Here is a 24,042-nt window from a genome sequence, read left to right as displayed (position 1 = left end):
AGACTTGTCTCGGGACTCCGTTTAAGGACTGGTGACTCTTCCAGGAATGTTTGAATCAGGGATGACGAACAATTTGGCCCACTTTTCGAAGAGCCAAAGATGCATGGAAAAAGATCACAGCACAAGTAGCAAAAACAGATTCAACGAAAAACAAAATGAAGACATTTAGCCTTTACAGCACTGGAAACACGTTGTATCCTTATTAAAGGTGCCAAAGAATGCATTGTAATTATAAGTTAAATTGTTCTTTGATGTTTACATTGAAGATATGTAACTTTACCAAGTGCAAAAAATATCCAGAAATGTTTTTATAGTACATGTTCATTACAACCCTATGATTTAACCTTTAAATGAAATGGTTTATTTTTGCCCTATTTGTAAGAGTCATAAATAATAATGTTGAGCTCTGCTCTGATTGCTTTGCTCTGAGGCTCATGCCAGTAGCTCACATTACTAAACAGACCTTATATGTTTGAGCCTGTACCAGAGGAAAATACAGAATTTGAGGAACAGCTAATTGTCTGGAGAATGTTAATGGACGTTTCTGAGTGGTAAGTTTGTGTTTTTTTAGTATGGACCTGCAAAACATAACTGTAACGTCAATAGTAGAACTTCAGCCTAAACACTAGCATATAGCATTAACTATACCGCTAACTCAACAGTCACAACTTTGCTTTTGTCATTTTAACAACTTTATAATTCATTTAATGTGTAATTTAATGTTGGGGGGTATACATCTCTACTGTGATGTCACAGTCAGTGTTGTTGAGATGACGTGGCGTGTTTTCCAACTGCCTTTTGCGTGCACGAGGTTTACATAAAAATTAGGAAACAAATGCGTTTGAGGCTGACGATATGTCATTACCATGTACATAGTCTCTTATTATTCATCTATGCCTAGGTAAATAACGTTTTTATTCTATGGCACCTTTAAGTCTCTTAGAATATCAAATTTGTTTATATGTTAGTCTACCACTTTATTTTGATAGTCCACTTTAGACATTTTATAAACTATAAGTAACTTTGCAACTTCTTGTCGACAACATGGCAACTTGACTAATCTGATTAATTTGAGATATAGTTGAAAAAGTTATTTATATAAACTATAAATGTATACATTTATTAATAGTTATATTACAGTATTACTGCCAGCTTTACCAATAGCTTTGCCAATAACTTACTGTAGATTTAAATGTATGTTATTTACTGGCAACAGTTTGTTCAAAGTTATATGAACATTAAACATTAACAAGTCTTCATCTAAAAACTGAAAACTAAAATAACAGCTTCATGCAAAGGATTCTGGGAACCAAAATCTGAAGGAAAAAAACTGAAAAAGGTTGCTTAGCATGATGAGTTATGCAGTGTGACAACTTACTAATGTGACCACTTACCCCGCTCTTCCCTTCTCTCATTATTTAGTCTCATGCAAAGCATGCTGGGAACTGGAAATCCCCAACCAGTTTTAGCAATATTGCTTTAACACAACACAAATTTTTTATGTAGTCCAACACAAAAGTCAATTTCACATATGGTTGATTTAAAACACATGTGATGTGCCTAGAAACCACTTAATAAGAATTGTTCATTAAAACCAAAAATGCATTTTATAGTTTTATTCTGTTAAAACAAAGACTTGTTAATGTTTAATGTTCATTTAACTTTGAACAAACTGTTAAACTGCCAGTAAATAACATTTAAATCTACAATAAGTTATTGGCGAACAGCTGCATAACTAAAGCAAGTACAGTGTACCATGGGCGTCGGAACCATTATACGTGGGTGGGACAGGACCCACCCACTTTTAAAGACCAATGATAATGGACCCACCCACTTTTTCTCTAATTTAGCGCATTTGTCTGTTCACTTATCAAAGCGCTCTTAGTCCAAATCCATTCCACTATAGCAGGATCCCTAACCTTTGCTTTTTTTACACCGCGGACCCGTTTCAGCTTTTAAACATAATTCGCGGGGGTGAGTGGACGCTGAGTTGCTGTTCGAACATAGTGCTGAAAAACCTAATTTGGCAAATGTAACGTTTTAAACAGAAGTAAATGTCAAACAACCATGCATTAGGAAAATTAATAACTGCTTTATTTATAGTATATTTTCTATAGACGTGTAAAACCATATTATAGCGGATTATTTTATTTTCATTGTTTCACGAGTTTGCCTGCCCATTTAGTCTTAATAATTAACGGTAAACCAACTTAGCTTGGTGTTCTTAAAGGCAGCTCAAACCTTAGGTCGGACTCGAGCCCCAAGTTCAAGACACAGAAGAAAAAAGGAGGAGATGATGAGGAGAGATGCCAGAAGAATTGCGTCTGTCGCGGAGGCACAGAGACTCCCATTTTGCTTTTAATGATAATTAACACAGCACTAAATGTGGTTCCTTTCAAACGTTAAAAGTATAGGCTACTCTTTAAAATATTATTACTGCTGTAAAATAGTTTATTTTGATTATGGCACGATCGCTGGATAATTTTCAAGTTTTTTTTTACAGAAGCCAATTACTTTTCATTTGCGACATAAACGTCCTCACGTATTGTTATTATTTGCGAGGTACATTTGCAGATAATTCATAAAATCATACCTCTGTTTAATCGATTGTGTTTTAGAAGTACACATGCTCAAACTCTTATGACAGCATTGTTTCCCGACGGATACCATAAAATAAAGTGATCTAATTTCCAGAATCTCACATTTATATTTCTCTAAGAGAGAGAAAGAGAGATTGGGTATAACAAATAAAAAAGGTATACAAAAGTTGTATCAGTTTACCTTCATTCGTTTTTCTTACCTTTTATTTCCTCAAAATAAAAAATAAACATTGTAGCCTACTGTCAGCAGAGTAGAGAAAAAAAATGACACAAAGAAAGATAAATGAAACATGACATCTCGTTATTTGCAAAATATTTAAAGGGCTATTACCAGAATTTGGACCGTAATAGGCTACTGTCTATAATTTAATAAACGCAAATGTTCAGGCTAATTAAAAGGAAACATGAAAATGTCATCTATTGCAGTAAATGTATTTTTCGGGGGGGGGGGGGGGCTTTGGGGGGGGGGGTTATGTGGGGACCCACCCACTTTTCATTTGCTTCCGACGCCCATGCAGTGTACCATAATATATATATTTAAAAAATGTATTTATCATTAGTAAAATGATTGTCTTAATATTTAGATTGTTGGCACCCTCAGATTCCAGATTTTTAAATAGTTGTATCTTTGCCAAATATTATTCTATCCTAACAAACCATACAAGCTTATTTATTCATATCCATTATTATTATATAAAAATCTCTGTTTAAAAAGTGCCATATGTCATAAATACCCATGTGACTGTTTTTGTGGTCCAGGGTCACAAATTAGCTTGCCACATTAGCGATTGGTCAGTTTTTACCAGTCAACATGAAACAATTTAACCAAAGTTTCAGAATATGTTCTCCGGTTTTCGCTCCTCCTAAAGATCTTGCATAATATAGTTAACAATAATTTGCTGCAAGTTAGCATTAAAAAGCTTTTACATCCATTCTTTTTACGACTGAAGATCAAATTGGGAAACAATTGGCTTTCAAGTTTTCAAGTTCCAAAACAGGCTGATGTCTATAGCTGGCTAGACTGAAAAGCTCCTCTTTGCTGGAAATGCCTGTGCCAGATGATAAAAGACGTGTGATGCACAAGACTTCAATTTAGCTTCAAAGAGTAACACATTCACAAAGTAAGAGGACAATATAGTTTTAGTTGTTTTTAGTGTTGCATTGTTGAGGACTACACCATTTAACAACTTAGAGAGAAAGCATTTGCTTCTCTGTCATAAAATGTTTACAGCAGTTACTACAGTTTTAAAAGCGTAATACACCATTTTAACAGCCAAGTGAGACGAAAATTACAAGGAGCTAGTATTTAGTCTCACTAAAAAACTCAGACGTTTATTTTGGGAGTATTTACTTGAAATGAAGCAATGGAAAGACACTCATTTCTGTTCCTAATTTGTGGAGGAGACGTTGGAGAGATGGCGACTTTAACAAATCCATATCAGGAAGAAAAAATACTAATGCATGCAAAAAATATATATTTATTGAATTTGCTCATTTTTTTTAGGGTTAGTGGTTGTGCGCAATTAAATTATCTAAAATTAGTTGAACTTAATTATTTTAAGTTACCTTAGCACAATTAAATTAAGATGATCTTAGTAAAAATGAGTTACTGTAAATACAGCAAAGCTACTATTATCTAATCATGTTAGTTCTACTTAAATGTAGAAATATAAACTTTTTATACTACAGCACCAGCACACATTAGTAAGCTAACCATAACTAACACTCAATTGAAACAGAAGCTGATTATGGCGTGAACATTTTCAATGTAAATGCTTTTAAATCAAGTAATTTACACTTAACTAATTCATGTCAATGAGACACTTATCATCCTAAACAAATGCTCTGTTAAGTTTCAACTACATATTATTTATTTAGGTAATAACAATTTTGTGCACACAGTTGTGTTTTGTCAAAATAAGTGCCTGGTGCAGACGCGTCTAAAGGGTTTATGATTAAAGAGATGCTCACGTTTGCCAGATACTCACATGCGTAATCAGAGTTTACTGTTAAGGGAGTGTCTTTCGTGTATTTTGTGAACGTGAGCGTCTCTTTTATCATAACGGTTTTGACGCGTGTGCTACAGGCACTTATTTTGACAAAACACATGATGCACATGGTTCAAATGACGCAACAAACACATATTTTGAAAACACAATGACACTCTGAACACTTATTTTGAATTTGCGCCCCTCGGACGAGCAGTCACGAGCCGCCACTGCTGTATGTGGTAAATTAATTGTGTTTTTGTTGTTTTTCAAAGCTTAATGGCTTCACTGTAAAAATGTGCCGCCTAAAATTGTTGATTTGAAATTTTGACTAGTGGTGAGTGTCTATAACTTATGTGGTACATTTATAGAGTGGTATATAACTTAAAGGGATAGTTCACCAAAAAATTTCTTTGTTCTGGTGAACACAAATAAAGTTCTATTGAAAAAATGGTTGTAACCAGATCTTGGGCACCATTGACTTCCATTGTATTATGAAATACTGCATACTGTTGAAGTCAATAATGAAATACAAAAAAGTACAATGTGGTAAAACCGTCAAGAGAAAGCTAACCTAAAAAACGGCTTTAGGTAAGATATAAAAATACACTACAAGTTTAAATTGCTTATCTTAATTTGATAAGTTAGAGTAAAATAAAAACATGATATGATTTATTGATCACATTGCATTTACTTTTACAGCTTTGAAGTGATGTGAAGGTGAGTGAAATGTTTTAATTTTTGGATGAATCATCTCTATAAATAAAGCTTTCATTTTGTCTTGTGTGTTCAAAATATTCCCTTTCAAAAACATTTCCATATCAAGTTAAGAAAGGGAGAATGAAAGAAAGAGATGTTTGTCTTACAAAAGTCCATCTGTATGTAATCAGACACTCAATGTCTAAACTATTCTGTTTTCCAGATATCTCTATTTAAGAAGTAGCCTATTAAAGTCACTGCTTGATGATGGCTACATCTTCTGACCCATTTGTGTGCCCCCCATCACTTCTTGTCTTCCTGCACCACTGCTTCAAATAGAGAGGAATGTAAGCTGGAGCAGACTCTTTACTCTCCTTTAAAAGTGACTCTTGTGTTATGCTACCCTCTTTATTGTGTTTGGCAGAAACATGAGTCAGAGAAAGCTGATTTTCCATGATTAAGATCATAGAAATGTACTTGAGTTTTAATGTTGTGTTGTCTGCTTCGTCTAGATAACATTAATATGGAGGGATGGAAACATAAGGATTCCAGAATATCTTAGTGGGTGGGTAGAAATGTGGCCTGTTTCAATTTATATGAGTCTGCCTATAATGTTTAAACTCACTGAAAACTCCTCAGCATTTCAACCTGCTCCCCATCTGAATCTTGTGAGCCTTCTGGCTAACATGCCCTCCCTCTTCTCCCTGTCTGTGTTTTGTAAGTTACTCTGTATCTCACTCTCCTCTCTCGACTGTAGTTCTGCTTCTTTTCCTCCCCCTCTCTGCTTATTCGCTCTTTTCCTGCAGTCTGTTCTCTTATAACAGTTTCAACCTCTTCGCATTATTTTCTCCACAAATTTTTTTCTCCGTCTCTCACTCCTTACCCATACCTCCCAAATCCCAATGGGGTCTCCACACGTGGTTCACTGTAGGTCGTATTGTGGTCAGTCTGAGCTTTATGTTATTCATTCAACACTATTCAGTGGGATATGTGTTTACAGAAGTACAAATGAACAGGTCTGTAATATTAATAAGGCTAATAATCTAAACTCTGATTATAAACCTAACCCTTAGCATATGGTAGGAGTTTAAAGCAAGGTTAAAAAGATTTTTAGATATGTTGTGTCTTTTCCATATTACTCAGACTTCCTTGCCACCATAGGGAAATTACATTAGTCTGTGACATTGGAAGCCAACAGTAATTCCATTTGGAAAGGTGGAAGGAATTTTCAAACAAGAAAGATAGTAGTCTAGTACTAGATAGAAGTTTCTTTGTTACATTGCCGATTCAAATGTACTAATGAACTAATTAGGGTGGCCATACGTGCCAGTTCCGCCAGACACGTCCCGATCAGGTTTTCGGGTGCATTCTCCGGAAGCCGCGTTGGACGACCGCATATGTCATCAAGTTTTAATATTTCAGGTTCAATTTAAGACCGCATACCTCATCAATGTTTAATATTTCGGGTTCAATTTCAGAAAAGCAACCGTTACATTTGAAGGTAAGAATAAAACTACAATGACAGTATGTCTTAAAAGAAAATCTTTCTAATGTATTTTAACTGAAATTTGAGAACCTTGATGACGTATGCAGTCGAGCAACACGACTTCCGAAGAACGCACCCGAAATCCTGTTCGGAACGTGTTTGGCGGAACTGGCACGAATGGCCACCCTAGTACTAATATGACGACGCCTCTTCTTCTTCTAACTCCTCTCCCGGGGCATCATGGGATAGTGAAGTGTCCGTCGTATGCACACTTCAAAATCTAACAGGAACTAGTTGGTCAGTACCCAGACTTTTCGCCTACTTTTTTTGGAATATTATGAATTCGGACATACTACTCACCTTGCCTACTGCTACTATATAGTATGAAAGTAGGCGGTTTCGGACGCAGCATAGGGAACTCAGGAACAGCCATCTTGGACAGAACAGAGATACCAGGGTGCATTCCAATTCAGGGTCTGCATCCTTTTAAGGCCGCGGACTTTAAAGGCAAGGCTTGATATTTGCAGGTGGCAGCCTCTAAAGGCCACCAAGTGAACTGAAATGAGACGGTCTAACCAGAGAGGGAGTTTTGTCACTAGCTGTTCCCGCCCATTATGCTTGTCAGCGGGACACAGCAGCTGAGACCTATCAGACTTTTAAAAATAAATATGAAGCCAGATATGCTTTTATCGTATTTAAGGAAATATAACACATTGATGCAGATTAAACTTTTCAACATTAAATTAAATTTAAATTTGAATCTTGGGATAGTCAAGGCTGTAAAGGATTCATCTATGGATCCTTGATTTCAGGGGGAAAAAGTTCACATTTTGAGGCTTGTATGTAAAAGAGCCTTCGAGTTGGGACAGCCTTCATCGCGACTCGGTGAAAACATTTGCCTTCAAATAGGGCCTTGGAAGGCCACAGCCCCTGAATTGGGATGCACCCTGAAACAGCCATCTTGGCAAGGGCAGAAAAACTATGGAGCTTGGAAGTCACCATGTTAGCTGACCTACAGGAAACTGAGGGGCGACCATCTCTTTTGACAGTACTCGGAGATGCTGGTAAGATGACCATCTTGAAAACTGGTTCGGGTGTGGTAACCATCTTGTGAAGTGGCTCGGTTACGCCAACAATCTTGTGAAGTGGCTCGGGTGTGGCAGCCATCTGGTGAAGTGGCTCGGGTGTGGCGGCGGCCATCTTGAGCGTGGTGCACACAGGCTCTTTATAACCGGCTTGGTTCCACAGCCTGTAGAGCCTGGTGCTGACTGCCTCCCCTAAAAAAAAAACTGTCTAGGCGAGGCCTCCTCCGCTTTAACCTCGCCCACAGTTAAGAGGGACCTGCTCAGAGCCAGCTCTACAAAATCCTCAAAACTCTCCTGAGGAACATATGGGATGAGTTCTGTACATAGTGGTTTGTTTCAAATTTTAAGAAAAATTGGTGAAGTGAGCAAGATCCAAAACATCTTGTGTATGTTCCTCAAGAGTGAGGATCCTGGCGTGGCGGAGCATCAGAAGTTGCATTTCCGGCAACCAGAATGTGGCTGGATCTATTTTTGGTCAGTCAAAGACAAAGAAGACCCAACCATTACATCCAACGTTCATTCACTGACTAACCCCAGACAACTGAAACACTGAGCAATATATAGAGGGTATGCATCGATATCACTTCAACACATAAACACGCCCCCTTAGGAAAGAATAAGTGGCAAAACATTGAACAAAATGCCTGGGTTAAATAGAAAGCGGCAGTATAACTGACAGTTGTCTTTTTAAATTGAATTTAGTTGGCCTTGACAGTGACCCTAACATCCATCTTGGCACTTGACCAGGCTACTCTTTTGCTGACATATACTGTATGTTTGTCTTGCCTAATAATACCAAACTACAAATTCTTCTTGAATCTGTTTGCACAGTGATCAGACATCAACTTCCCTCATTTTAGACGCGTTTTTGCAAATTTCAAGCTACATGCTAATGCTATGGCTCAGACTTTTTGCCACTCAGTGGGCGTAACCGCAGTCACTTTTGCCGAAGGTGAAGTCATGTGAACACTCTCTATACTGAGGGGAAAATGAGATGACGAGACACACCTGGGAAACAATCAAGAACAAGGACCAATGAAACAAAAAACAACACAGATATACAAAACATGGGCGACAAAACACAAGACAGGACTGATCACTACAAGCTCATTGTCACCAAGCTTTGAATATACCTGAAATGTTATAGGATGGTGCTCCAATAAGGTCAAAATTCAGGGAAAAACCTCCACTTTAAAAAAAATACCCCCTTCTTGGGTCAAATATAAACATTTTCAGGGTTAATTTAACCCAGTTGCTGGGCTTCTATCTTTTTGATCCAACATTGGGTTTGAAATTAACCCAACATTTTGTGTATAATATTAAATTAGTTTTGCCATATTGCCATGCAACTTCATTCTTTAGATGTTTTGGATCTTGCTCAGCCGTCGGGTTAACTTAACCCAGAAATTTTTTATATTTGACCCAACAATGGGTTGATACAACACAGCATAGGTTAAATTGCAACCATACCGACTGGGTTTGTCCCTTTTTGACCCAAAGCTGAGTGACGCATGAAGTGAGTTGATAGCAAGTTAACATCTGAGGTTGTACTGTACCTCAGCAAGGCCTTGGTGTATTGACAAAACATTGCAAGTGTTACTGATTTCAAAGCAATTTGTTGGCTATTTGTGGTGTCTCTTGTCTTTTATGCAGCTTGACGGCACTCAAGTCAGTGTATTTTCTGCAAAATATCTGCTTTTGATCGGTTCACATAAACAACATTATGGATAAACGCTGATAATGCTGCTGTATTGAATTTACACAGAAGGCGGCACAGGGCCTGAAATGGATCAGAGCTGGCATTCATTCTGTAAGTCTTGCATCTTTACACAGTTAGTAAGCAGTCACTTAGCAGTCTTAACATGGCTGTGTTTAGATGCCCTAGGTTACTTTGGATACAACTATTTCCTGTTTATCTTAGAAAAGATGGATGTTTTGTTTTTGTTTTAATAGCAAAACTTCAAAACCAGATCAGCAAATTCCAGAACAATGAAAAGGACACATCTGAAAGAAATTATTATTTTTTCTTTGTTAACAACTTCTGTATTTGATGCAAAGTGCAATCTGCACTTTTGTCTCTCCTCCATGTACAGATGTGTACACATTTAGTGCCAATATGAAATCTTTAGGTGTAATTTTGAAAGGCCACCACCGCAGTGATAGCTAGGAACCATTTCGTTCTGACAGCGTATATCACGATGATGTCACATTAATTGTGAACTTACAGATTTGATTATTACCAGTTAATTTATGGAGATGTGTTAGAGAAAACCCTAAAAACCTGTATAAAACCATCAGGAGATCCTTTAATTTGAGGTTTATCCTGATTTTTTAGGTGTAGGCTACTTCCATTTGACTCATTCTTGTCTTTCTCATTCTGTAATTCTTCATCATGGTTCCCTTCCCCCTGTTTATCTGCAGACAGCCCGACACTCTTGACCCCCACCCACCCCGGCTGTTATTAGATTTTCAGCTTCAGTGTAATAAAAAGACTTTGTGTGCAAGACTGCAAGCATTTAAGCCACTTTGTAAGTGTATTAAATGTCTTTTTGGTTAGCAGCGCCTTTGAGTTGGATCTTGTCACACGTTCTTGACTTCTTGGAGACTTTCAGCGAGTTGTCCACAGTGAATGATACTCTGTTTACTCAGCTGACTGCATATCTGTTTCAGTACCAAAACAAAACTAAGCACCAGCTCATCCATTATAAGCCCAGATCTCAAACAGATTTCTAAATACTTCTTGGAGCATGTTAGATCCAATAAATAACCCACTTCCTACCAGGAACCCATTTTTCCATATATGGTTCTTGAGTCGGCTTTAAGGCACTTTTATGATTGAGATACGTTTTTAAAGGGTATTCAAATCAGCTTTTTGTTTTCTTAAAGTTCTGCAAGTTATTTTTTTTTTGTTAGCTTTCTTTCTCCACGTAGCCCCTTCATTTCTTTAGTACTGTTTTATTGCACTCCTCCATAGCTGCTCATGTGTCTCTCCTCTGCTTCTTCTCACACCCCTTTTCTCTCTCTCTCTCTCTCTCTCTCTCTCTCTCTCTCTCTCTCTCTCTCTCTCTCTCTCTCTTACACACACACAGGCATTCTCGTTCTCCCCATCACCACTCACTGTCACTTCTCTCTCTTTCTGAACTTTCAGTTTGTGGATCTGTGGAGTATAATTTTCGGCCGTCAATACGGCACCATGAGGAACCAGGCAGCACTGTCTCTTTTCTGCCTGTCCCTGTTGGCTCACTGCTGGACGTACGTTGTTGGAGTGTCTGTAAATGGACTTAGATACCTGGATAAAGAAGACGGTGAAGCTGAGGTCAACTCCAGAACCCCAGAGCAGCATTTGGGGAACAACAAACAAGCAGGTACAAATGCTTTTGGGGTGGTTTGTCAAGTATGTCTTTTGCAATTTGCGTAAATCCAGTTGCGGTGTATTCAGGTTATATGTCAGATAATGTAAAAATAATTTAAATTAAGACGGTTCAGTGCAGTTCTTGTAGTTACATGAACAAGTTGTCAATGTCGGTGACAGCTCCAGGAAAAGCAGCACGTTTAATATTCGCACCTGCGCTTGGAGAAGCCACGTCTGACAAGCCAACTCACTGAGGAAGAAAAAAGCTGATGAAAGGAAGATGAAAACTATAACTGTACATGTTGTAGACAGACTTTTACCCTTTCAAAAGAACATGCCATGTAAAACACTCATATTGCAACTCAGACAGAGTATAGCGGATGGGATTTAAGATTTAATTGCTGCTGAGGTTTTACTAGGGCTTGGAAAATATGGTTAATAGCAGGGTTTTGCATTTAATAACACATCATTTCCAGCTGATGCAAGGACACTGATTCACTAATACACTCTGGATACCACTAAAATTGTTTGGTAATGGGAATCGCAGACATCCATCCTATGTTTCAGTTACCCTGTGAAGACTGTATTTACATTTCGTAGGTAGAAATTCATTGTCATTTTTTTGAATACTCTTGTGTATTGGTTACAGGTTATACTTTGCCCATAATAAGGCCGAAATGCTTCACTATTTACACGAACTAGGGATGGGCTTTCGATTAAAGTTTTTTAGTCGATTGTCGGGAGAATTAACGATCGACTATCGATTAATCATTAATATTTTAATAATAAAAATAATTATTTAACTTTTATAATTAAAAAATGTTGAATACAAAAATTCAGCGTGTTTTCCTCCATGAGACCTTTATTACAAGATCAACTTGTGGCAAACAGTTAAACTACATTTAGTTAGACAAATGGAACATATATGCGCTTGAATATGCGGCACTGTAAAGCAGCGGAACCTGCAGCTAGGAGCCGCATTCTTAAACAGAGACCTCATTTGTTCCAAAAAATCATGACCTCTTCATTATTATTTTTTTAAAATCAAAACGGAAGGTCACAGATAACGGAGTATGGTGTCAAATATTGCATTCTGGTGGTAAAATGTTGAATTGCTGCCACACAGTGAAATTCATTTAATTGCTTCAAGACAAACGCTACGCTAGGCAACGCAACCTGCATTAGATAAAAAAAGTATTTGATTAATCAATAGCACAATTAAAGTCATCGACTAAATTCTTAACGATCAATTATCGATCGTCGATTAATCATGCCCATCCCTAACACGAACGCAAGGGATTTTTGAAACCCCACGTACTTTGTACGCGCAGGTCGTGCATGTGCCTACAGGGAATGTAGTATGTTGCCTTGGAGATGCATTGCATTTTGTCGCAATGCGCATGCGTCGAATGTCTGTGTACTGCAGGATCTCTTAAACCTAAATGAAATTAAATCCTAATTTCTAATTCTAATCGAATGACTTCAGGACTTCAGTCTCCTCAAAAAAGCTCAAGATGTGTTTCGTGCCAAGACAGGTCACACTAAACACTGACTGATGCCTGAAGAAGACATTTAGTCCTGAAAATGGTTTTGTTTTTAATTTTGTGTACATATTTCCTGTTTTTTTCTGTTTTTATCTTAACAAAGAGTGAAAAATAAATATGGATAGACATTAAAACTTTGCTAAAACAATAAAGCTGGTGCTGGTGGCCTAAGACTTTTGCACAGTACTGTATGTTCCTCTGAAACAACATCAAGGTGTACTGTGAGTAATCTGCTGTGGGTTTCATTTGAAGCTCTAGTAAACCAACTTTAAACACACCTGTGCACCAGCCCAGACCAAACCGCTGGTCTGTTAGGCCAGATGAGTTACTATTCTTGGAATGAATGCCAAGCTAAAAGAGGACAGATGTAGAAAACATCTTGATAAATACCATAAACCTTTGACTAAGCAGCAGCAGAAGGTCTGGTTTACATTGTAGCTTATTCTGGCCAAGAACAGCCCACATAGTCAGAAAGATGCAATCTGACAGACACAGTTTGTTTAATGTGTTCATGGGAAATAGATTATTTAAGGAATAATTGAAAATGGGCTGTTGAATTATTTAAAAATACTTCACACCCAAAGTGGTAATGTGGCATGACGCAAAGCGGAGTTACACTGGTTGTTAATACTTTTGACAGGTCAGGTGTGTGTTTATCAAAAACATTTCTCAACCAATCAGAATATAGCATTTAACAGCCCCATGGTATATATCACAATAAAAAATTTTTTTTGTAATTAACTCAAATGAAATGGAAAATGGAAATCTAGAAGGTTCTGCTGTGAAAATATCATGTGAAAAAGAGCTTGTTTTATCAGCATTTTAATTGTATGGGCTGATAAAAAACCTTGTGTGCCTCCAGTCCCAAAAGTTGTGTAAAACCAGCCAATCAGATTAGAGCTTGCCAGATCAAGAAAGAAGTTTCCCGTTTTATACATATGCATCAGATTGCTAGTAACTGTCTTGGTGAAATCTTGACAATGGTGCCTATATATATTCGTATACTGTATACTGTAAGGGTTTTCTCCAGAAAACAAGAGGAAAAGCTCTGCATTAATTTAAAAATAATTTTACCATTATGCATTGTGAAAGAAACCTACCAACAATTATAATTGGTTTTGTTCCCTATAAGTTAGTGCACATGATCTGATATTGTTCAACCTTATGTGAGCAACATACGTTTAACTTAAACAAGTGTCTTTGCAGTGTTATTTCCCTAAAATTGGCAAAAAGGCCAAAAAGGTTTTTGGTATTGAAACAACTCAGTTCCCAGCCTGTGCTGACTGACAGGTAAAGTTTAAGTAAATGCCTAAAGTAAACGTTTACCAGATTGCACTAAGGCTCCTGAGGATTGGCATTGTGCTCCAGTTCTGTGTGGGTAATGATTTCACAGCAACAGGGAGGAATGTTGCCAAAACTTTTCCTAGCTGTCATGAAACTGCCCTTTTGAGACGGGACAGGGTGGGCTTCAAGTGCCAGAACGTCTGTGTCAACATAGAAAGACTTTAGAATGAACTAGAATGAACTTTAGTATAGGACTGTCTGTGTGTTTCGCTCATTGTATGCACTGTTTATAGGACTTTAATAATGTGAATATTATTACACATTTGAGTGATTCTACAGTTTCGGGCTCACTGTGTGTATATATATATATATATATACACTGCCATTTAGTGCAGAGATCAACTCATTTGCATTTTAAAGGACACACCAAAAATGGCACATTTTTGCTCACACCTACAAAGTGGCAATTTTAACATGCTATAATAAATTATCTATATGGTATTTTGAGCTAAAACTTCACGTACTCTGGGGGCACCAAAGATTTATTTAACATTTTAAAAAACTTGTGACGTGTAAAATCATTTATGTTTCTCTAGGCCTGCAAGTGGAAATCATTCCACCCTATGCAGAGATTGAAGTCGGCCAGCGTAAAGCATTGTTGTGCAGAGGTAAGGCAACAGTTTAACCTTATAGGTTCATTTAAAGGTGACATAGAATGATTGAACGGGGTATTTATCCTTGTTCTGTGATGTGACATGTAGACAAAAAAAAACTGTTGGGGCTGTAACGCCTTAGAAGCTTCCTAAAAACCTCTCTCAGATAGCTCTATTATGGTGGGGGATTTTAAGCAAGTGGTTTTGCACCTAGTTGGCTCCCCCTACTGGCTTAACTTGCAATCTCATTAGTGATTGGCTGACTTTGCTGCCACTCAAACAATTTAGCCAATTATTTTAAAGTGGAGGGGCAGTTAGATGCCTGTGATGTCATAAGCATCAGTTTTTCAGATTGGACCGTTTTCTGGCTGACATTTCTAAAAGAGGAATTTCTATGAGACTGAGATGTTTAGCATGTCTAGAACTTTTTGTATGTTCGGGAATGCAGGTAGACTACCATTATTCAAAAAAGACAAGGTAAAAATGGTTTTTCATTCTCTGTCCCCTTTAAAAAAGCAAAATAAAGTTTCATACTAATTAGATTTTTTTGGTGAACAGTCCATTTAACAATGAGAGTCTCATTGCATTTGAAAAACACCATCCGTAGTGTAACATAGATATAAGACTAAATTGCTGGACATGGATTTGTTGTTAAACTACTGTAGCTTAGACTATAAGTTTCATTTCAAACACTTCTTTCTGTTTCAGCTGTTGGGGATGCAGAGGAGATTGACTGGTTTACTCCTAATAGTGAAAAACTATTAAAAAATAATAAGAACTTTGAGGTACACAAACATGGAAAATCAAGATCCACTATTATTGTTCTCAATGCGGATTCAAACAGTGCTGGGATATACACATGTGTGGCCAGAAACAAGGAGACAGAATCACAAGCCACAGCCAAGCTTGAAATCCACTGTAAGTATTTACATTTATCTACTGCATTACTTACATGTGATCCCAAATATTATGACAAGAATATCGAAGTCTAGACGGTACTGGAAAGTTTCATGTGGTGAAACATTATGGATTCAGTGTTTTAAACAAAATAAATAAAAGTAACCCATACTCAAAATGTGACCTCGTATTGCATATTTCCCCTGCTGATCTCATCACAGATCGGAGTACCCCACCCCTTTAAACACAATTGAAATTTGTATCCGATCAATCTCAATCTTATTGATTAAGGTGTTTACATGAAGGCTTTTCAATACGATTGAGCCATCAATACGATTACAAACGGATTATTTGGTTGCATGTAAACGTACCTACTGCAGCGCCCAGGGAGCGTTGGGGGGCAGGTTCTTAAACACACCTTGAGCACATCCTGTTGGCCATGAGATTCAAAGCAGTGAACTTTGGGTTACTTACTAACTAGCCATTAGGGCATGAATACCAAAATACTAAACTACTAGATGCTTACTAAACCATTCAGTCACTTTGTTAACTTCAAGCACACATTTGGTCTGCAGATTGAACTTAAATGAATCATGAAATCTATGAAGTGAAACAAAGACAAAAATTAAAAATAAAATATCATGGATCACAAACCTGAATCTTGACTTTTGCTTTTCAAAATATGTGTTCGGTGCGTCATGTGAACCTACAGTATGTGTCATGTCAAAATAAGTGCCTGTTGCACACGCATCAAAACCGTTTATAATAAAAGAGACGCTCACGTTCACAAAATACTTGCAAGACACTCCCTTAACAGTAAACTCTGATTACACATGAGATTATGTGAGTATCTGGCAAACGCGAGCGTCTCTTTTATCATAAACCCCCTTTGACATGACGTGTGATGCACGTAGATTCACATGATGCGCTAAACACATATTTTGACATGACGGGCTACATACATGTTAAGACAAGCTTCGCATTGTGCGCCCTGAAAAAGAAGTCACCATCCGCCACTGGGATGATCGTATTTTGTCGAATTGTTTTGGAAAAGGGAGCCGGGTTGAGTACCAAAACACACGTGTAGCCAATCAGCAGTAAGGTAGATGTCTACTGAGCAACATCGTTGCCTGGGTTGAGTAGGGGCGTCTTTGTTTAGGTGATGTCAAATGTCAACATTGGCTTTTAGAGATCATGCACCCCGCCTTTAAGCTATTGAATGCAATATACAATATGTTGTAAATTCAGAGTGTATTGTCAAAATGTAGCCGACATCCCGGTAGACAAATTCCTCCCTTGATCTTTTTATAATTATGGTAAAGCTCAACAAATTTTGGTGGTCTTTTGCATTTAAAAACAGAATTTCTTCAGAATTTGTGTGGTTGTTTTTAACCGTTTTTAGTTTAAAGTCTATTTCTGCATTGTATCACATCAACAGCTCTAATCAGAAAAGCTTGGCAGGATGTTTGGAAAGACATGCTCTGTTTCCTGCATTGGTAATCTAATGAGAATGTTTATATGTGACAATCTGACCTCATTTTGTGTGCGTGTGAGCTGTGAAATACTCTTATGAGGGTGCGTGACCTCATTTCATTGCCGTTACTATTGGGCCTTAAGCTACAAGTCATTGGACTCTGCAGTATTCAAACTATACTCCCTTCTCTTGTAAATCACGTTAAACTGAGGATGAACTGCAGTAAAGCTGCTTGTAGTTTGAACTGTGTTTTCTTGAGCTGATGATTAACACTCAATGATAATCCCAGCAATATAGTTTGTGAATGTTTTTAATGCTGATTAATGTATGTAGTGTCAGTGAAATGACTCACATGAGTTCATATTTAAAATAAAACACAAGTTACTGCCCACCTAGACGTGTAAAAGGAGACCCATTTTATGCAAGCAATTTGGCGTTTAAAAGACATCTAATAACCATCCAAACACAGCCCAGATGTCTAGGTTAAAACAAGCAATATTTGGTCTGTTGGTGAAAATTTTGTAGATATCTAACCAAAGCACATTAATAAATAAAATAAAATGAATAAATGAAACCAAACACATTGTAATCACTGATGCAACATCACGTCCCGCATAAAGTTGCTTTGGCAAAAACTATTTTTTTTGGGGCTGGAAGTGGGTTACTCATAGACAGATTATATCCGGTCTAAAGATGGTGAAATGATGGCAATTGCTTGCTGGGATATATTTACAGTATATATTTCAAATACACAAGTGTGAAATATATTAATTTCACAAAAAGCTAAATATACAAGTGGGTGATTCCAGTGAAATTAGACTTATGAGGTGTCATGAAACATTTTGATAAAAAAAGTAAATGCAAAGTAAGAGTATCAAAATAAAAAGCATTCAGTTACAAACATCTCTTCATGTACTATTTGTTTTTTCCACATTTAAGGGGGAAATTTTCATTACCGCAACGTGTCCATGACTGGATTTGGGTTCTTTGACATAGAAATATTTATAATTAAAAAATCTAAAAAATAAAAAGCTTCAGTGCACGTTATACTATAAACATTTACAGTAAAGAAACATGTAGCATTTGATGATCATTGGTAAATGTAGAGACAATAATAAGGAACATAAATGTGTCCAAGATCAATTTTCTCATCCTCCGCAACAATTTTCAATCATTGTTTAAGCCCTCAAGGAACTAACATTTAAAAAAAAAAGTTGGGACATAATTGACTGTGACACTCAAGATTGCTACCAGGTAAACAGATCTTTTTTTTTCTCTCCAGATAAAAGTTGAAATTTAACTTTTTAGTTCTCATTACCGAAACATGAGTTTGTAAATGCATATATTTAATGGGGACATAGAATGATTGAACGGGGTATTTATCCTTGTTCTGTGATGTGACATGTTGACAAAACTTTTTTTGTTTGGGTCTGTAATGCCTTAGAAGCTTCCTAATAACCTCTCTCAGAAAGCTCTATTAGGGTGGGGGATTTTAAACAAGTGCTTTTGCACCTGGCTTAACTTGCAATCTCATAACTGATTGGCTGACTTTGCTGCCACTCAAAAAATGTAGCCTATTATTTTAAAGTGGAGGGGCAGTTAGATGCCTGTGATGTCATAAGCATCAGTTTTTCAGATTGGGCAGTTTTCTGGCTGACATTTCTATGAGACTGAGATGTTTAGCATTTCTAGCCCTTTTTGTATGTTTGTGAATGCGGGTAGACCATTATTCAACAAAGACAAGGTGAAAATGGTTTTTCATTCTCTGTCCCCTTTAATGTAATATCATGTTCCAGTAATGATCATTTTTGATAATGATAATCTAAAAAATTGTAATAATTCTATAGGAAATATTTTTTAAATCCTCTAAAAAATAATGATTATAGCAAGTTCAGACCTTAAGAAAAGAAATTGGCTTTTAAAATTTTTTTATGCTGGACAAGTGTGCTCAAGAATGTCGAGTTGCTTCAAATTATAAATCTGTTTCATTGTGTTCACAAGTACAAACTTATTAAATCTTCCTGTGATACGGCTACCTTCTAAACAAAACCCATAAACCCTGACTCCCAGAAGTTGTCTAAAGACTGCCAATAGAAAATAGGCATGAGACGTCTGTAAGTGCACAGTGGGCGGTCTGTAGACGTGAAGTTTGCGGCTGAAACTAACCACAATATAACCTTCAACTACCTCTTACCTAACCAGATGTGTGATTATAGTCTAAGATTGTGGCGTACACTAAACTACAGTCTTCTTTCTACTGTATTCTGAAATTCAACATTGACTTCTTTATTTTTCACTGTAGTGAAGAGAATACGTAGAGAATCAAAGAAAGAAGGAAGAGGAAAACGACAGAAAGAGCCAAAGCCCACCAAAAAACCCAAAGCGCCCAAGCCCACCAAGAAACCCAAGGGTGAAAAGAAGCCCAAAGGAGAGAAGGGTGGGAAGAAGAAAGGCAAGAAAAACAAAGAGGAGATCATTACCACCACCACCACCGTGGCACCCACAACCACTGTGCCCCCCACAACCACTTTGCCCATTGAGTATGATGACTTTTATGATCCTGATCCTGACCAATACTGGGATGAAGGTTAGAAAAACATTTCTCTTTCAGACTGAAACCAAACCAAACTGCTCTGTGGTGATTTATGACATGATTTTAGATTTAGGAAAAAAAAACTTATTGATATAAAACAAAAGCACTCAATAAAACAATGAGTTATAATAAGGCATGCATTGATACAAAAATTCTGTGCTGATACCAATATTCAGTATTTAGATTTTTACCTTTAAAAAAAGACATATACCATCCAATAATAACATTTGATAACATGTTGGTTTAAAAAAAACTTACTTCTATATTTGATCTCACTTAAATCACTTCTTGATGTCCATAGTATATACTACGGCAAAATCCACACAACCTCCAACTGTAAAGTCCACAGCATTCCCGACAGATTTTCCTCCTATAACGGACGATTACGCCCTACCTTATCCTGACTTAGGTGAGTTGAAATAAACAGCATTAACATAAATGAGCAATTATTTCCACCATTAATGTCTATGATTTTATTTGAAGATGATGACTACTGGAAGGTAGAAGAGCCTGTACCCACAACCCCTCCGACTTCTGGCCGTCACAGTGATGATGATGAATACTGTAAGGCCTCTATTATGATTCACTTTTGAGTAGAATTTGAAGTAGAAATGTAATGACATTTACCACTTGTGCTCCCTTTTTGTTTAGTCTAAGGCTAATTTTGGTTAATCTCTAATCTATTTTATAATACAAACTAGTTTATCTTCTTTTGTGAACAGATGAAGTAGCAGAAACCCTGCCTTTCCCTGATGGTAAAGAGATCAGCTCTACTGATGATGACTGGCTGGAAAGCACCATAGGTAAGTCATTCATTCAATGCCAAGGCTAAACAGCTGTACAATGATTTAAAAAGTGCTGTGTGTAGATTTTTAGCCGCATCTAGTGGTGAGATTGTGAATTGCACTCACATTATCCAAACCAAACCATGCCCCAGCGCGATTGTCACCTCTCCCCACTCCCCCAGATGCATGCACTAACACTGTACTTTATCGATCCGAGTCCGGGCAGGCTTTCGTCATTAACTCTTTTGCCGCCATATACGAGATATCTCGTCAATCAAGAGAAAACACTTCCCTGCCAATGACGAGTATTTCCGGCTATCCGCAATACTGCCATTATCCACCAGGTGGCGCCCTTCCGCAACTTTTTAAACCCGGAAGTTTTGCCCTATGGCAAGCAGCTGTATGTCCGTGTCTGTTTTAACTCTTTCACCGCCAGCATTTTTTATGATTTTCACAAAAGTTTAATGCCTTCCAGAAAATGCTTCTTTTTAAATATATATATACATACAATATATGAAATAAGAGAACAGAACCTCTGCTTTCAAACAAAAAAATCAGTTTCATCCTACCTTCATGTGTTCTGTTTTTATCACCTCTCAAATATGTGTAGGTTTCATCAAAAACACCAAATTTTGAGCAAAAAGCTGAGATAATTCAATTTTTGTGAAGGACTTTTGATAGAGATCAGATGCAGAGCGATCTTTAAAACATACATGGACATACAGCTGTTTGCCCTAGGGCAATACTTCCGGTTTTTATAAGTTGCGGAAGAGCGCCACCTGGTGGATAATAGCGGTATTTCAGATTGACGAGATAGCTTGTCAATGGCGGGGAAAGATTACATATTCAAAAGCTGCTTACAAAAGAACTACTGAAGGTAGGATGAAACGGTTTTTATGTTTGAAAGCAGAGGGTCTGTTCTTTCATTTGATATATTGTATGTTTATATATTTAAAGAAGAACATTTTCTGGAAGGCATTAAACTTTTGTGAAAATCATGAAAAACGCTGGCGCTGGCTGGAAACTTTTTTTAAAAATGTTGGCGGCGAAAGAGTTAAGATGCGATTGTTTTGAAAAAAGCAGGAAGTTAAGCTTTCTCTTAACACTGGAACCCACCATAATGATAAGTCTGTGTTTTTTATTCGGAGTCGTTTGGTGCGCGATTATAGACAGCCCTCTCACATGTCATTATATTGCTTTGTTGATCTGTCACGTGTGCAGCTCGGACATTCACGTAACCCTGCTGCGCGCATCAAAAGGTTTTTACGGAGGCAGATGAAGGTGAGTGGTCGCGCAACTGACGTCTTCACCTTTTGAATCGCGCTCAGGCGCGAGCACGGTTTGGTTTGGATAGTGTGAGCTGACCCATCCCATTCGAAATGCATAGAGAAGCTACGGTAGCAGCCACAGGACAAACATGTCATTGTCTGAGACAAAGTAGTGAAGAAACGCTCTGTAGAACAGTTTATCCGTTCAGGGCTACTTTAAAAATATACCGACTTAAAGGAATAGTCTACTCATTTTCAATTTTAAACTATGTTATTACCTTATCTAAGAAGAGTTGATACATCCCTCTATCATCTGTGTGCGTGCACGTAAGGGCTGGAGCGCGCTGCGACACTTCAATAGCATTTAGCTTAGCCCCATTCATTCAATGGTATCAAACAGAGATTAAGTTAGAAGTGACCAAACACATCAACGTTTTATCTATTTAAGACAAGTATTTATACGAGCAAGTTTGGTGGCACAAAATAAAAATTAGCGCTTTTCTGAGCGGATTTAAAAGGGTAACTATATTGTATGGTGGAATAGCACTTTTGGGAGTACTTCGACTCGGCGCAGTAACACTCTCCCTCTCCCATTATAAGAGGGAGAAGGGGAGCAGATTTTTCAGGCGAGTCGAAGTACTCCCAAAAGTGCTGTTCCGCCATACAATATAGTTACCCTTTTTAAATCCGGAAGACAGTTGAGCAACTAGAAGCTTGTTTTAGACAAGAATGGGACAAGATTCCCATTCCTAAACATTGGTCCTCCTCCAGCTGTTCCTTATATGTACATTTAAATTTTCCGGCCTCTTATTGCTACCTGTCCCAACTTTTTTTGGAATGTGTAGCTCTCATGAAATCCAAAATGAGCCAATATTTGGCATGACATTTCAAAATGTCTCACTTTCTACATTTGATATGTCATCTATTGTGAATAAAATATAAGTTTATGAGATTAGTAAATTATTCCATTCCTTTTTTACTCACAATTTCTACAGTGTCCCAACTTTTTCTGATTTGGGGTTGTATATTATATTGCATTTCTGTCAAAAAATACTCCCAAAATTTACACACTACACCTTTAAATCCTTTAAAGATCTTTTTTATTTCTTTGTTGTTTTACTTGTAGTAAAAACTGCTTTTTGCATTATGGTATAGTGTTTCATTGAATGTACTAGAGTCCATAGCTTGTAATTGTTAATATAGTTTGAAAACATGCATAATGGTTGATTTAATGGCTTATTGCACATCTCAGATGTGTTTTATAGATTTATTTGTCATTTGTAAGCAGCAAATTTAAACACCCTATGAATTGGTGTTAATCGAATCAAATTAAACTTTTTAACACAATATACACCCATATTATTAAAGAAAATCCAACATGTCTGGTTGTTATAAAGAGCACCAACCCATAAGGCCAGACAATTTACAATTATTAAAGTTCTTCTACTGTAATTTTTGTGATTTAATAATGCAAAGCTTGACATGAGCATCAAACAACACCCAACACAATTACATCCAATAACTGACAAAAGAAAATATCTGAGTCCCAAATTACATACTATACTACTATAGTACTATACTCTACTATACTATACTATACTATACTATATATAAATGGTTTTATAAACATTTATGGTTTTAAAGATATTTTGGTGCATCTAACCCCACCCTTACCCTAAACCAGCCACTTCTCAACCATATAAAACACAACACGCAAGTTAAAGTACAGTTACAGGTATTTATTGCATAAATTGACCAAAAATATCAGCATAAAAGTATTACAAACATCTTTCATTGCAAACCTTGCAAACTGAAGCCATACGATCACTAAAAATATAACCTGAACATTTGAGCATGACGCAATCTGCTACGAGAGCCAATAGCGCTTCACATTCTTAGATGATGTAATGATGCACACGAGACACAAGAGAGCCAATATTTAACAATCAATCAAACATGACGTATCATTGTTTCTTCTGGCAGCAGTTTTTGAATCAGTGTACACTGGATCCCAATACATGTCATCATTGCAAAAGTATACCCCAATATAATATATATTTAGTAAACACATCTTTTGGTCGTTTTTGATGGAATAGATAAAGGACCAAAACAATCGTATGGGTTGGAGGATAGGTTTACCATGCATATATACTCAACCATCAAGTGTATGATTTTAAGTAGAGAAGTATCATCCCAAATATAACAGTATTTACAGTTTGGTGCATATACTTAAGTTAAAAGCACTTTTGTTGTATGAAAACCAAGGACATTCTGCTAAATTTAAATTTTTGTGTTTCACAAATGATCATTGGGTAAAGCATAAAGTGAAGTCCA

At 37.0% G+C, this 24,042-nt stretch overlaps 1 protein-coding gene across 1 annotated transcript in view; it reads left to right on the top strand.

Moving 5' to 3' along the window:
* The first annotated feature begins 5,529 nt into the window (after positions 1-5,529).
* aebp1b (AE binding protein 1b) overlaps positions 5,530-24,042 on the top strand; it is a 31,362-nt gene continuing 12,849 nt past the window's right edge. The window contains exons 1-9 of the mRNA XM_065247538.2: positions 5,530-5,634; positions 5,800-5,852; positions 11,007-11,223; positions 14,635-14,706; positions 15,400-15,609; positions 19,365-19,649; positions 19,957-20,064; positions 20,139-20,219; positions 20,378-20,458. Coding sequence (XP_065103610.1) covers positions 11,052-11,223; positions 14,635-14,706; positions 15,400-15,609; positions 19,365-19,649; positions 19,957-20,064; positions 20,139-20,219; positions 20,378-20,458 — 1,009 coding nt within the window. The 5' untranslated portion in view covers positions 5,530-5,634; positions 5,800-5,852; positions 11,007-11,051. The remainder of the gene's footprint in view (positions 5,635-5,799; positions 5,853-11,006; positions 11,224-14,634; positions 14,707-15,399; positions 15,610-19,364; positions 19,650-19,956; positions 20,065-20,138; positions 20,220-20,377; positions 20,459-24,042) is intronic.

This window comes from Paramisgurnus dabryanus, chromosome 11 (genome assembly GCF_030506205.2).
Source record: "Paramisgurnus dabryanus chromosome 11, PD_genome_1.1, whole genome shotgun sequence".
Taxonomy (NCBI): domain Eukaryota; kingdom Metazoa; phylum Chordata; class Actinopteri; order Cypriniformes; family Cobitidae; genus Paramisgurnus; species Paramisgurnus dabryanus.
The sequence above is the reverse complement of the archived record's forward strand: the minus strand, read 5'-3'. Positions and strand labels throughout refer to the sequence as shown.